Source organism: Peromyscus californicus, unplaced genomic scaffold (assembly GCF_007827085.1).
Source record: "Peromyscus californicus insignis strain IS unplaced genomic scaffold, ASM782708v3 Scaffold_6__1_contigs__length_162567912, whole genome shotgun sequence".
Lineage (NCBI taxonomy): Eukaryota > Metazoa > Chordata > Mammalia > Rodentia > Cricetidae > Peromyscus > Peromyscus californicus.
Window position 1 is genome coordinate 149,002,606 of NW_026294584.1, and position 14,725 is coordinate 149,017,330.

Sequence of the window (14,725 nt, forward strand, 5' to 3'; positions counted from 1 at the left end):
GATAATAAAGCAACTATCATAATGAACCCATTATTTTGTATGCTAAAATGTTAATAAATAACAAAAAATAAAAAATATGCATTTTTAACAAAGACCAGTGATTTAATAAAAAATAATGAAGATGACTGGTAGAATTCTGATGAGTTTGGAATGCCATGGAGGAGTCTTGTCTCAATCAACAGCAAAGGATAAATAACCAAACATTCTTATTGATCAGCATTGTACATCTGGGCTTGTGATACTTCAAGAAGAAAAGCTTGTCTCTTTCCCTTGGTGGCCTGTTTCCTGATTCTTCCTCTCCTTTATTCTAGGAAAATCCTCTGTGTATCCTGTGAGCAATGTCTGCCTCAACCTTGCGGTTCCATCCTGTACAGCGTCCGTGTGCGCCTTTGCAGAGCTGGAGCTGAGGATTGCTGCACCTGCCAAGGGTCACTGTGAAGCTCCCTCCTTCCTCCTCCAGCTGGTACTCCCTCCTCCTGCCTCCTCTCCACTCAGCTGGCTGTGTTTATATACTATCGCAAATATAAGTTGGAGATGGTCGTTTAGCTGTAATAAAGATCCCTGGGTCTTGCAAATAGCCCTATTGTCTCACCTCAAACACAATGGAAGGAAACAGGGATGTGGACTTCATTGACGTAGTTAGCCAGGGGTGATCCTTCAATCCTGATGAAGGGTCTCTGCCTTCTGGTGGAAAAGCAGGTTTTCCTTTAGCTCTTGTCCCCTGGAGTGCCTGAAGGATTATGTTCTCAGTGAATGAGACAGCTTGGAAGAACAGTTAAGAAGCACGGTATGTTCTCTGAAGTACAGACAGAGGCACTGTCAGTTTGGTTCAGTGATGCATTCCTTTTTTTTTTTTTTTTTTTTTTTCGAGACAGGGTTTCTCTGTGTAGCTTTGTGCCTTTCCTGAATCTCGCTCTGTAGACCAGGCTGGCCTCGAACTCACAGAGATCTGCCTGCCTCTGCCTCCCGAGTGCTGGGATTAAAGGCGTGCGCCACCACCGCCCGGCAGTGATGCATTCTTAGAGGGTGTCTGCAAAGGCAGGAAAAGCATCAGAATGGTGGGGTGTGTCTTGCTTGAGACAATGAGGAGCTTTTTGAAGTTCCAGAAGGCAGCTTGACATTCTTAATAAATGCAATGCGAGGGGTCGGACTTGAACCTTGAACTTGGCTGTTTGCTAAGCATACATACGAAAGGCGGCAGGTTGCCTAAATTTGCCAGTGCTCACTCTCTGCTTTAAAAAGTGAATCTAATGAATCTAATGTCTATTCTAGCACATTCGACAGCTTAATACTAAAGCCACAACTGGTGCTGGGGTTTGGACATGGGCAGGTGTGCCTAGTGGTTAATGGGATTTACTCAAAGAGAAGCCACTTACGTGAGGCTGAGGTGCCACCTGGGAGGCAATTCACTGTTTCCCAGGGAAACAGGCAAACACTGAACTATAGCACTCCTTTGCCAAATTATGCAAATGTGTCTCTGGTCCAGCTCTGTAGATGAATACCACGGTCCAGGGGGAGACAGAGCCTGGAATTAAACAACAACAAAACAAAAACCTGAAGGAATGACCTGACAGAGTACTTGGTGGTACTAAATCTAGTTATCTTTGCATCTAACAGGCTCCATCACACTCAGAACGTGATGATCCCTGCTTGCTCAAAGATGCCTACCCTGCTTCGTCACTTTGAGGGTCCATGGTGTCAGGAACCGGAAAAGCTGTGGCAGCATACACAGGGACTACAGTATGGCACCAGTTGGCCTCTGCTTGTGGCGGAGGCTTCCTCTGGAGAGAGCCTGTTGCTCAGCAAGCCACAGCAGAACACAGCATAAGTAGGCTTACTGGAGAAGCTTCAAGACATGCCTAGTAGCTTCTAGAAATACCAGAGCTGCCAATGGAGGTGAGCTACTAATAACACAGCAAAGAACAGAGCTCAGGCGAGGAAGTTTGTGTTCATTCAGTTAAAACACAGTATTATGAAGTACTTGGTGCCTAGCAGGTGTTCAGCCAATCATCCCCTCCTCCTTGGAGACAGGGCCCCATGTATGTCAGGCTGGCCAAGGGTGACCTTGAACAAGGGTGACCTTGAACTTCTGTTCCTGGAGCTTCCATCGCAGACTGCTGGAATTATAGGCTTGTCACTCCCACCACATCTGGCTTGTGTGGTGCTGGGGATGGAACCCAGGGCTCGATGCATGACGGGGAAGCAGTCTACGCATTGAACTTCACCCCCAGCTCCACTGCTGTTGGTATTCTTTAAGCCCCCTTTAAACAGCAGAACTGATTTCCCCTTCCTGTGTGCACAGCAGCTGTATCTCCCGTAGTTTTCATTTAAAGTGTGTTCAGCTGAAACCAATTTAACTGAAAGTGATGAGAAAACGCCGGCTCTGGCATAGCAGAGTGAGAGTGGGAAGAAATGTCGGTCTTCTTCAGGAAAAGATGGTGGGGGCTGGAGAGAGATGACTCCGCGGATGTGAGCACATGCTGCTCTCGCCAAGGGTCTGCGTTTGGATCTCAGCACCCATGTCAAGCAGCTCACAGCCGCCTATCCATCCAGCTCCAGGGGATTTGACATCTCTGGCCTCCACAGGTACCTGCCCACTTGGGCATGTACCCGTATATATTTAAGAATTAAATATATCTTTAAAAGAAGAAGAAACAGGGACAGGACAAGATGTGAGTTAAAAGACTATCCCAGAGCTGGTAAGAGAGCTCAGTCCGTAAAGGTACTTAACACTAAGACCAGTATGGTAGAAGGAGAAAACAGGCCCTTTCAAGTTGTCCTCTGACACACACACACACACACACACACACACACACACACACACACACACACACACTGTGATTTTGCATATTCATGTTCTCTTTCTCGTTCTGAAGAAATAAAATGTAACTGAAAATTTTAATTTTAGTCATCAAGAAAGCTGCAGAGGCAGATTGAAACATTGGTATAAAAATGGTAGGTGTTGGGGGGCTAGAGAGATGGCTCAGCAGTTAAGAGCACTTGACCACTCTTCCAGAGGTCCTGAGTTTAATTCCCAGTAACCATATGATGGCTCACAACCATCTGTAATGGAATCAGATTCCTTCTTCTGGTGTGCATGAAGACAGAGCACTCAGATATATAAAGCACATGAATAAATAAATCTTTTAAAAAATGGTAGGTGTGGTGGCCATAATGCTGGTTTGATTGTTTTTCCAAGTTGTTGGATTTTATCATCATTCTTGTATTTTATAGGAAACAGGATGTAATAAACAGGTCAGCGCCTCATGAGAAACAAACCCGGGTTAGTACACTTTGCTCTCTCTACACACAGCAGCACTGATGTCCCCAAATCAGGTGCAGGGGCTGCCAAGGGCCTGAAAACAGCTGGGGTCCATCTGAGTCTGGGGAAGCTGGGGATGCAGGGTGAGTGGCAAGGAGGTTCATGGGCGGCGGGACGCATAGTCTGGTTTTCACTCTGAAGAAATGAAGGAACATGGGTCATAATGAGACAACACAGCTTCCAAACCGAGGGAAACAGCAAGTTATGAAAGGCAAAGAGAACATAAATGAGTTCAAATCCATTTTCAAACACCACATGGTCAACAAGCTTGCAGGAAATAGGAGATCGTGGGAGGTGAAGGGAAGTGAGAAAACAAGCTGTTATAAGCAATAGATTTAAACAGATTTTAATATATTTAGCTGGCAGCTGGTTTAAGACAATAGTGGAACCCTAAAAAAATCACTAAGGCACATTTATCTCATAAAATAGTAAAACTCACAGCCCCAGGTGTAGACTTAACCTCACAGGGAGTCAGGACAGGCAGAAGTGTGGGAGGGCACTGGTACAGACTGGCACGCCACCTCGACGTTCAAAGATGCTGAGAGACTGAGTACCTGTCAACCTCAGGCAGATCCCCTCCTCTCACTCACGGAGTATGCTTCCGTCTTTTCTCACGTTGGCTCCTTTGTGCTTGTGTAAGAATAAGTCTTTTTTTTCCTGTGACTTGCGCCTCTGTCTTATTCTCACAATAGCACATGAGCCCACAGGGTCCGTATCTATCAAGTAGGTGTTTGCTGCCAGTTTTTCTCTTGGGCTCCTGCTGTGCACCTGCCACTCCACAGAAAAATCATGGTTTTGTTGTGTTTTTGAAGTCTGTATGTGCTCTGGAGAAAGGGATGTTAAGGAACACCAAATCACTTTGCACCTCAGTGAGTTTGACTTTTAAAAGGAGGAAGCAACAGTAGTGAGTCAGACGTGGGTTTTAAATGTCCCTTGTCCCAGATGCACAGTTCCTGGGGATGGTGTGTCCACACCAAGAGAAAAAAGCAATTCCAGTCAGAACATACAAAGAGAAGTGGGGGACCAGCTCCGTGGCAGAGCACGGCCTACCTCGTGTGATGGCCAGAGGTTTAATCCTCTGTACCAAGGTGGGGTATGTCAGGATGAGGAAGAGCCTGGTGAAGATAACGCTGAGGGAATGGGGTGTGCGGGTGGGGTAGGCGTCGGGGGGATTCGATCTGTGAGCACACGTGGAAGCTCAGGAACGTTTGATGGAGGAAAATCATGAAACTAATAAGGCCTGATCCGAGGACAGGGTTTGACTTCTCGGACCTGGTCTCCTTGGCTTAGCATTTGCTTACTACATGTCTATCTTTGAGGCAAACAAGGAGTCGGTACTGAAAACAGAAAGTGCTAGCTTTAAAGATAAGAGCTTGGCCATGGCTAAAGGGCTGTCGAGGTGGAAGTGAGTGTGAGAGTTCAAGAATGCAAAAAGGAACGGCTTTCATTCACTGAGCATTGGCTGAACTAAGAGGCTGGAAAGCCCCCAAAGTGCCTCCAACTTGAGCGTTGGAGAAGCATGTTGCTGCGTCGTAAGGATCAACCTCGGTGTTTACTGAGAACTTATTACTCACACCATGCTTCTCCACATATCATTTGTCTAATTTTCCCAGCTACATTTCAGAGGCTTTATTATCCGCTCTGTGTTTTATGGAAAAGTGATGGAGCCAATGTTTTAATTAGTTCTGGCAAATTTCAGGATCTTTTCCTTAGATCTTTCTACTGAGAGGCTCCTGAGACTGCAGGTCTGGGATTGGCTAGGAAGACATGACATTAACTCAGTTTAAATAACAAAGAATATATAGGAGGAAATGAAGAAAATCCGACACATTAAATATAAAGGATAACAGGAATATACGATACCAAGACAGGGCAGTGAAAATGGTGTAAATGTGTGCTAAGTAAAGATATGAGTATATACTTCATACTGGTATCTTTAGCTTATATAAAAAATAATAAAAACAATTTTAGAAATCAAAAATAAGAGCTATAGGTTTGCACCTTAGCCATTTCCACTTTTTTCTTAGAATATTCCCTCTTTATATGCTGATCTTAAGTTTACATCTTGAACCTCATGGTCCCTTCCTGAACTCTATGTTTAAGAATCCAAACCCACATGGCACCTCACAACAGTCTATAATTCCAGCCAGCTCCAGAGGATCAGATGTTCTCTTCTAGCTTCCATGGACACTGCATGCACAGGGTGCACACACACACACACACACACACACACACACACACACACACACATATATGCAAATATATATATGCAAAAGTTAGTGTCCACCAGACTTCAAAAACTTAGTTCAAAAGACCATAAAATATCACACCTCAATAATTTTGTTGATTATACAATAATTGGTTGTACTAATATTTTTGACATACATAGTGGTCACATAAAATATTTCATTAACATTGACTACACCTTTTTGGTTTTAAATTTTTTTTTTAACTTTTTCAACATAGTACTAAAAATTTGAAATTTTGCATGTCGCTCACATCATGGTGTTTTATTTTTGCCAAGTAGCATTGTTCTGGGTTAATTTAGGCCTGTGGTCACACAAACTTTTAACTATTCTAAAACTAATTAGTTAATTTAACTTAATAATCACTTACTTTGAAAACACATGTTCTTCTGGGACAATAGAAGCTAATTGTATTGAGAATTAAAGCTGATTTGAGTTTAAATCAAGGCTTCTCTGCTAGCTTGATGTCCTGTGTCGATCTTTTTGTTTTGTTTTGTTTTACTTTTTTGAGGCGGGGTTTCTCTGTGTAGCTTTGCGCCTTTCCTGGAACTCGCTTTGTAGACCAGGCTGGCCTCGAACTCACAGAGATCTGCCTGGCTCTGCGCCACCGCCACTCGGCTCCTGTGTCGATCTTATTAACCCCTTCAGTCCATACGAGGCGAACAAGGTTATTTTGGGGAAGCTGTTGTGAGGATCACAGTAAGCAGACAATGTTCTCAGCTCAACACTGGGTACTCTGCTGTCGATGAAGTGGTGGCTACAAGTCGTGGGAGGAATCGGATTAGGAAGCGACCAAGTGAACAGAGCTGGATGGCTTGTCACTTGCTCAGAACAGGTGGGATGTCATTTTATCAACACTGAATTCTAGGGGCATCGCATTACGTGAAAGTCAGTTAAAACCTGACAGCAGCAGAAGGACTGAAGATGCAAGAACCCCCAGTGCCGACGTTCTGGGGAGCAAAGAAAAAAAACAAAATCTGTGGGGAAAATAATGAATTCATTTTTAAATACATGAGGCATATTGTGTGACTCAGTTGCTCATGATTTCTACAAAGCAGACGTTTGGGGAGGGAGAGGTACAGCAGGGGTTTGCTCATTTTCCTTATGCACTTGTAAAATAACTGGATTCATAAGACTAGACTTGGAGTGTTTTGCTGTCCTGCGCCTCGTGCATGTGAAACAGGTGCCTTACCAAACAGATCAGGAAGTCCATATGTTTAGAAATGAACTCAAGCTAGACTACAGAAGGACTTATGGCAGTTAGATAAAAGCCAGCATTCCTTAGGAACTTGTGAAATGGGTTTTCCACCCCCAAAAGGAGCCGTTTCCGTTGCCTCTGGAAGAAGGGGCACATGGCTCTTCATATGGCTGCATATCAAAGTCCATGTCGGCCTCCAGATTCCCTCAGTGTCCGGTCTCTACCCGCCAGATCCCCCCCTCACCTGTAAGCATTATCTCTTGCTATCTTCACTCTTCTCTGCTTTCTTAGCCCTGCCCTGTCCAATCTACTTTTTCTCTCTGCTCTGGACTCTTCCTCTGGATATTCTCTCTCCCTTATTCACAATAAAACCCTTCCAACTAATAATGGGTTTCGTTGTTGTTTTGATACAGGGTCTCGCTACATAGCTCTGGCTGTCCTGAAACACACTCTACAGACCAGGCTGGCCTTGGACTCAGAGCTCCACCTGCCTCTGCCTCCTGAGTGCTGGGATTAAAGGTGTGCGCCACCACCACCACCGGGCTGCTTGTTCTAAATAAAATGTTTTGTTAAAAGCAGTTAAGATTCAAGTAAAAAAATCCACTAGCTTTGTAATAGGATTCCTGGTAAAAGGGTGTTTATGAGTTCATATTACAGGAAAGCATCACTTTAACACCTGGTACTGAACTGAAATGCCCAGTCCGTCATATGGATTCATTCTGTGTGTGTGTGTGTGTGTGTGTGTGTGTGTGTGTGTGTGTGTGTGTGTGTGTATGAGAATGTGAGTACAGGTGCTCTTGGAGATGAGAGATGTCGGATCCCCCTGGAGTTGGAGTCACATGTGGAGTAAGGAGTCTGATGTGGGTGTTGAGAACCAAACTCTGGCCTTCAGAAGAGCAGCCAGTGTTCTTAACCACTGAGCCATCTCTTGAGCTCATGACTCATTCTTAAAATGACCAGACATAGTAAAATTGAAGACTGCCACCAAATTTCCACACTACCACAGCACATCACCACCTTTTCCCTCACATGAAGTATGTCTGAAGGTTGCTTCTCAGATAGAGTGCCTCATGAATATGTAGGCTCTTTAATATTCAACTTCTTTCTTTTCTTTTTTTTAAATGTTTTTTTTTTTTTGAGATAGAGTTTCTCTGTGTAACATGGCTTTACAAGAAAATGAAAATCACCAAATTTAACTCAAAAAAATTAGTGCACTGGACAAAAGGGAAAATGAGACAGAAAAATAAGCAACTCAGTTTTTCACTTGCTTACAGGAAATGAGTTCGTTAGACTAACGTCCTCTGAAATTAACACCACCGTTACATGCTCAGAAGGCTGGAAGTGAAAAGTCCGCGACGGAGACAGGGGAGCCTGACCGGTAAAACCAGGGGCACATAAAATGAAGCTGTGTAAAGTCGCACACGGCCGAGTTCAAATCCAAGCCTCAAGTTTTTAATCCTTCGTTGTCCCGTCCACAGCTATAAAGTGGTCTTTAACAATACTTAAGATAAATCTGCTGAAAGATGGCACAAAGCGCCTGCCACTGAAAGCTTTTCATACGAGATAACGATTCCTAATGAAATGCCAGGTTCCTGCTGAGGGAAGCCCAAGAATGTCTCCTATTCCCTAAGCCAGTGAGAAGACCGGTGAACTCCAAATGTCAAAAAACTAGGACATTGAAAAAAAGTTAGTTTTTTAGTTATGTGTATGGAGAGAGTGGGTATGCAGACCTGAGTCCAGGTGCCCAAGGAAGCCAAAGGCATCTTGATGCTCTGGCGCTGGAGCTACAGGTGACTGTGAGCTAACCTACTTGGATACTGAGAAATCAACTCAGGACTTCTGTTAAGAGTAGCTCGGGTTCTTTAATCCCTCCTCTCTGGAGACTTAAAGACATTCTTAAAATAAGACTTACAGCCAGGTCTGTGAAATCCGAACTCGGGAAGCTGACCAGCCTGACCTAAAGTACGACCCCGAGCCCTCCCTTGTCAAAGGCACATCGTTAAGGCAGGGAAATGGCTACAGCGAACAAAGCCGAGTTTACGCTGCAGGATCACTTTAATGGGGTCCCAAGCCTCCGCCCCAGTCCTCATTCTCGCTGCCATTAAGGAACGTGGATCTTCAGACTTTTCCCTCTGGTGAGCGACCGCCACTTCCGAGGTCTAGAGGTCGCAGAGCGGGACGCAGCCACCGAGCCCTGGGGCTCCGTTCAAGCGTCGCCAGCTTTCGGCCTGGCACCCAGAAACAAGCAAAGAAAAATCATTCACGCAGACCAACAGCACTCAGCAAGCTTACTGATTACGTTCCCCAGCCGGGGGGCGGAGCCACGAGGCCCACCGGTCCAATGAGAACGTGCTTCCACGTAGCTTGATTTGCATGTACAACAATGCTAGCCGCACTGGTAATCCCTAAGCGACCTAGCCTCCTTAAGGTAACCTGCCTCCTATCCCGATTAAGTCTCCACAGCTCCTTTTTGATGCTTTGGGGGCCCTGAAAAGGGCCTTTGGGTTAGGGGTGGTGATGCCAGAGAAAAAAGGAAGGCCTAGAGCCGGTGGACGCGCTCAGCCGCCGAAGCCATAAAGAGTGCGGCCCTGGCGTTTGAGCGCGTAGACCACGTCCATGGCCGTGACCGTCTTGCGCTTGGCGTGCTCGGTGTAGGTGACGGCGTCGCGGATCACATTCTCCAGGAACACTTTGAGGACACCGCGAGTCTCCTCGTAGATGAGCCCCGAGATGCGCTTGACGCCGCCGCGCCGAGCCAAGCGCCGGATGGCGGGCTTCGTGATGCCCTGGATGTTGTCTCGCAGGACCTTGCGGTGTCGCTTAGCGCCGCCCTTTCCGAGCCCTTTGCCGCCTTTGCCACGTCCAGACATCGTCTCCACCCAGTGAACAAGGAAACAAGAGAAAACGCTCTTACAGAGCCCGCCAGCAAGAGCTTATATTCTCTGGCTGCGGACCTGTTTGAAAACAGCAAGGAGTGGGCGGAGCTATAGGCTCCACCCCCTGGTTCTTTACTCCCGGCTGCGGTAGCTCCAATACCGGAAGATTTTTTTATTCCCCCCTCAAATCTGAAAAACCCTAGCATATTTGAAAATTTAAACAATATGAGCTAACAATTTCTTTTTCTCTTCCTTAGCGCAAATAAAAAGGTCGCAACATGCTATCTTCAGTATGCTCTGATTCGCTATCTAAGCTGAATGCTTATTCTTTACTGCAAAATAATGTGAAAATGATTAGAAATCTAGCTTACTAGATTATGATGGTAAAGCAATATTCATTTTCACGTCTGAGTCTTTTGAGTGGATGGAGAAGAGAACGGTCACTTTCTCTTGTGACCACGCTAAGAAAATTATTTTACTCCTCTCTCCACTTCCTGTTTGTTTTCAACTGTTTTTCTGCAGTGTGTGGAGTTTTCTGCTTCTCCTGCCCGCCGAACACATCAGTATTTTCTTTTCAACCAACCGTCTGCTTTTATAGTTATTTAGCTGAGCTATTGTAACGTGCCACTGAGATAAGCTTGCATCGCAGAGCTTGCATTTAAAACTTAAAAGTTCTCGTCAGGTGTAGTGACTCACACCTGTAATCACAGCTCTCTGGAGGTTGAGGCAGGAGGATTGCCACCAGCTGGAGGCCAGCCTGGGCTAGACAGACTCAACTACATTTCACCCCCTCCCCATTCAAAGGTGTTGTAAAGTTACATTTGTCGGAAGCCTGACTTTGAATAGATTTTACTGGAAATTCCCAAGCCAGAAAGGGCTCTTTTGGTGTTTTGTTCCTTTTTTTTTTTTTTTTGGTTTTTTGAGACAGGGTTTCTCTGTGTAGCTTTGCGCCTTTCCTGGGACTCACTTGGTAGTCCAGGCTGGCCTCGAACTCACAGAGATCCGCCTGGCTCTGCCTCCCGAGTGCTGGGATTAAAGGCGTGCGCCACCACCTTTTTAAACGGTCCTGGAACTCAGTTTGTAGACCAGGCTGGCCTGAAACTCGGAGTCAGAGATACACCTGTCTCTGCCTCTTGAGTGCTGAGATTAAAGGCATGTGCTACCCTGCCCAGAGGTGTTTTTTTTTGTTTGTTTGTTTTTGTTTTTTTGAGAAGACAGCCAGATTTAAGGGAGCGTTCACAACACTTTCCCAGGTGCTTAATGAGCTTGTTGAGGACCGAGCATTTTAGTAAATTGTTGTTGGTCTGTAGTTTTAAAGATAAGCTTCCCAGCAGGAAAATGGTTTCCTAAATTTTTATATTTCAAAATGCTTTTAATCTACAGTACTTTTCAATCTTCAATCCCCATAACTCAAACAGTATGTTAAAGATTAACTGAGCCCTAGGATATTTGGAAGGAAAAAGGCCTGAGTCATTAAGTCTTTTTGTTTTTTTTTTTTTTTTTTTTCCGAAATGAGGTTTCTCTGTGTGGCCCCAGCTGTCCTGGAATTCACAGTGTAGACCAGGCTGGCCTTGAACTCACAGAGATTTGCCTGCCTCTGCCTCCCAAGTGCTGAGATTAAAGGCTTGTGCCACCACCGCCCAGCGAGTCATTAAATCTTATCTCATGATTTTAAGTCCTTGGCTTTCTAGAATTCTTACAAAAATAAGGCAAAGCTGCCTCTAGAATACTTTTTCAAAGTCTGTAAAAGCCTGTATCCAAAAAAAAAAAAAAAAAAATGGAAAAGAAAAGGACTTTTCTATGATATAAGCACAAATTTAAGCTGGTTTACAGAAGTCATTCGAGTATTTTCTTGCTGAAACTGCACCAGAGGCTTCCAGAGGCATTGACTCAGTATGCAATAGAACCTGTTGAATGCCTCCAGACATTAAATAATGTATTAAGGTCAGGTGTTAGGTGGTAAAGCCAGGATTTTGAGGAAGTTGTCAGGTTCCACGATGATCGATCACCTTTATGGTGGCAATATATCGCTCAGATCCAAAGAGACCCCAGCTACTGTTTATTCATCATTGTGCCAGACAATAAAGACATACATAAATACATGTAAACGGGTTTTGTCATGCGAGAGTGTGTGTGTGTGTGTGTGTGTGTGTGTGTGTGTGTGTGTGTGTGTGTTCTGTGTTTGGGACAGGATCCTATGCAGGTCAGGCTGGGTGGGAACTCTGTGGCTAATGATGACCTTGAACATCCTCCTTTCTACACCTTAAGATCACAGGCAGGCCCCACCACACTTCGCTCTGGGAACTTTATTCAATGAAATCAAATCGTAATTAGAATAGGGAGAGGTTAAATTTGTGATCTTTTTTTTTTTTTTTTTTTTTTTTTTTTTGGTTTTTCGAGACAGGGTTTCTCTGTGTAGCTTTGCGCCTTTTCCTGGAACTCACTTGGTAGCCCAGGCTGGCCTCGAACTCACAGAGATCCGCCTGGCTCTGCCTCCCGAGTGCTGGTGATCTTTTAATTAAATGGATACTAAAAAATCTACATGGCATTTTTAACCAAGGTTTGACTTTACATCAGTTGTATAACATTCAGAAAATGTGGTAAACTAAAGTATCTCAGTGAATCAGTGGAAAGTAATCGCTAATTAAATAAAAAAAAATCGTATTTTATTTCAAATGCCACAGGCCTATAATTTGAATATATAAGAACAAGTCGAAGCATTCTTCCTCCAGCATCTCAGTCTAGTTTAGAGTATTCTAAAGCCTTGGTGGAGCAATGAGCAACAACCTCCAACTCCATCTCCAAGAGCTGGGATTATAGACCTGCACCAATGTGCCTGGCTTTCCTTAATTCCCCTTTTTACCTTCCCTCTCTTCCTTCCTTCCTTCCTTCCTATCAGGCTGGTCTGAATCTCAAAACAGATAAGGCCGACCTCAAGATTTTGGTAATCCTCTGGCCTCGGCTACCCTAGTGCTGGGATTACAGACACCTGCCAGTTCCAACAAGACCAAGAAAGTCTGCGAACTATGTAAATTAGGACTAGGAATTTGCGTTTTTGATTGGGATAAGTCTTGGAAGGCGGGCCCTCTGCTCGGGCGAGCTGATTGGGAGCGGCGCCTGCCTGTCACAGGCGGCCGCGGCTGCAGCGTGTGGCGAGGTAGTTCCGGAGTGGCGCACGGCATCCCGGAACTGAGCGGGCTGGTGTTGGAGCTCCCGGCGCCGGGTCGAGCATGTCGGGGCGAGGCAAGCAGGGCGGCAAGGTGCGCGCCAAGGCCAAGTCGCGCTCGTCGCGCGCGGGCCTGCAGTTCCCCGTGGGCCGCGTGCACCGGCTGCTGCGCAAGGGCAACTACGCGGAGCGCGTGGGCGCGGGCGCGCCGGTGTACCTGGCGGCGGTGCTGGAGTACCTGACGGCCGAGATCCTGGAGCTGGCGGGCAACGCGGCGCGCGACAACAAGAAGACGCGCATCATCCCGCGCCACCTGCAGCTGGCCATCCGCAACGACGAGGAGCTCAACAAGCTGCTGGGCCGCGTGACCATCGCGCAGGGCGGCGTCCTGCCCAACATCCAGGCCGTGCTGCTGCCCAAGAAGACGGAGAGCCAGAAGGTGAAGAGCAAGTGAACCCGACGGGTGCAGAGCCCGCCGCAGCCCGCAGCCAATAAAGTCGGTCAAAAGCGAGTAATCCGGAGAGCTGTGTAGTCGCGGGACCGACGGGGTGCTGGGTGGGGACGCGGGCCACCCTTGAGGCCATGTGGGAGCCAGAGGGGACCCAGGGGGTGGGTTGGGAGCCTCCCCCCACCCCTTGCACCACTGTAGGCAGGAGAAACGGGGAGGGTATTCTGGAATTAACTTTGCCTAACTGCCAGGCCTTCGCAGGAAGGAGTGGTAGGAAAGGTGTTTCCAGCTATGGGCAAGAAGTTGCCTCGCTGGCCATACTTAGAAAGGTTGAGCTACTTGGAAAAGACAACTTAGGGACCTTGATGGGTGCTAGTAATTTAGTTAGGATCGATAGTCTTTTTAAGCTAATAGATACTACGTATTCATGATCTGAATACCAGCCACCTTCGCCTCACACCCTTGTGCTCACGTTTCTTTAAAATGAAGTAATTTGTGCAATACGGAAGTGAGTCATGAAGATTGCTCCCTGGTCGGCATTGCATAACAGCGGGGCCCTCAGCCTCTAGTGTATGTTTAGCAGTTTTTAAAGTTTTCTCCTTCTGCTCATGGTGGCGTCCACTTGCCACGGGGACTAAAACGTGTTCGTGGCTGGTGAGTTCGGAGGCCATTCCTGAGCTACGTTAGGAATATGTCTCAAAATTTATATACACACACATTTCCCCCTCAAGCTTCATAACAGCATTGCCTTTGGAAATTGGCTTGATTTTATTTAGAATTAAACCCTACTTTTAGGGATAACTCTTAATAACTTCCCAGGAGTCCCGTTTTTTCCATTAGCTGTGGAGTTGTGTAATGCCCGGGTAAGGAAAGGAAAGGTCATGTGAGGTAAGAGCAAGGAGAAACTCGTAGGTCCCTGGAAACGCTGTTCTTCCCTTCTTGGCCATTCCATTTCATTCTCAGGAACTGTCATTCTGCCCACAGGATCCACAGAAACCACCCCAGGGTAGGTTTCACTCTGGGTTCATTTTTTCCTGGGAATCAGTTGTCGACTTTCCCTTCATTTGTAGTGGCTGGCTGGCCCTTCCCCCTCATCCCCAGTGGTGATTGGCTGTCTACACCACGCGCTATTACCCAGTGCGGGGAGTACAGCAGTGAATGAGGCCAGCTAGGTTGCCACTGTCCTGAAACCCACATTTTTTTTTTTTTCATAGTTCCTGAAGACAGGAAATAGGACAAATAAATAATATATTACAAACCAATGTCTGTCCGTTCTCTGCTGTTGGTTGAGTGGATAGTGGAATTACTCTTTGTGGTAATCTTGAAAGATGTACAAAGATCACATCACACACACCTCTCATAAAGAGGTAGATTGCTCCCTCTGACACCCGAGGAGAACAGACTCCAGTGGCATTAGGGCAATTTCAGGAGGTAAACTTTTCATACTTGTTTGGAGGACTAAGATGTAT

At 46.0% G+C, this 14,725-nt stretch overlaps 2 protein-coding genes across 2 annotated transcripts; one reads left to right on the forward strand and one right to left on the reverse strand.

Annotated features, from left to right (window-relative positions):
* Positions 1-1,622: 1,622 nt before the first annotated feature.
* LOC128099889 (histone H4) lies at positions 1,623-9,749 on the reverse strand. Its single transcript, XM_052721799.1, has one exon. It carries the CDS (start codon positions 9,634-9,636, stop codon positions 9,325-9,327), a length of 312 nt encoding a protein of 103 aa, XP_052577759.1. The 5' UTR covers positions 9,637-9,749; the 3' UTR covers positions 1,623-9,324.
* Positions 9,750-12,765: 3,016 nt separating this feature from the next.
* LOC128099386 (histone H2A.J) lies at positions 12,766-13,319 on the forward strand. The gene has a single exon (XM_052721282.1). It carries the CDS (start codon positions 12,873-12,875, stop codon positions 13,260-13,262), a length of 390 nt encoding a protein of 129 aa, XP_052577242.1. The 5' UTR covers positions 12,766-12,872; the 3' UTR covers positions 13,263-13,319.
* Positions 13,320-14,725: the final 1,406 nt, after the last annotated feature.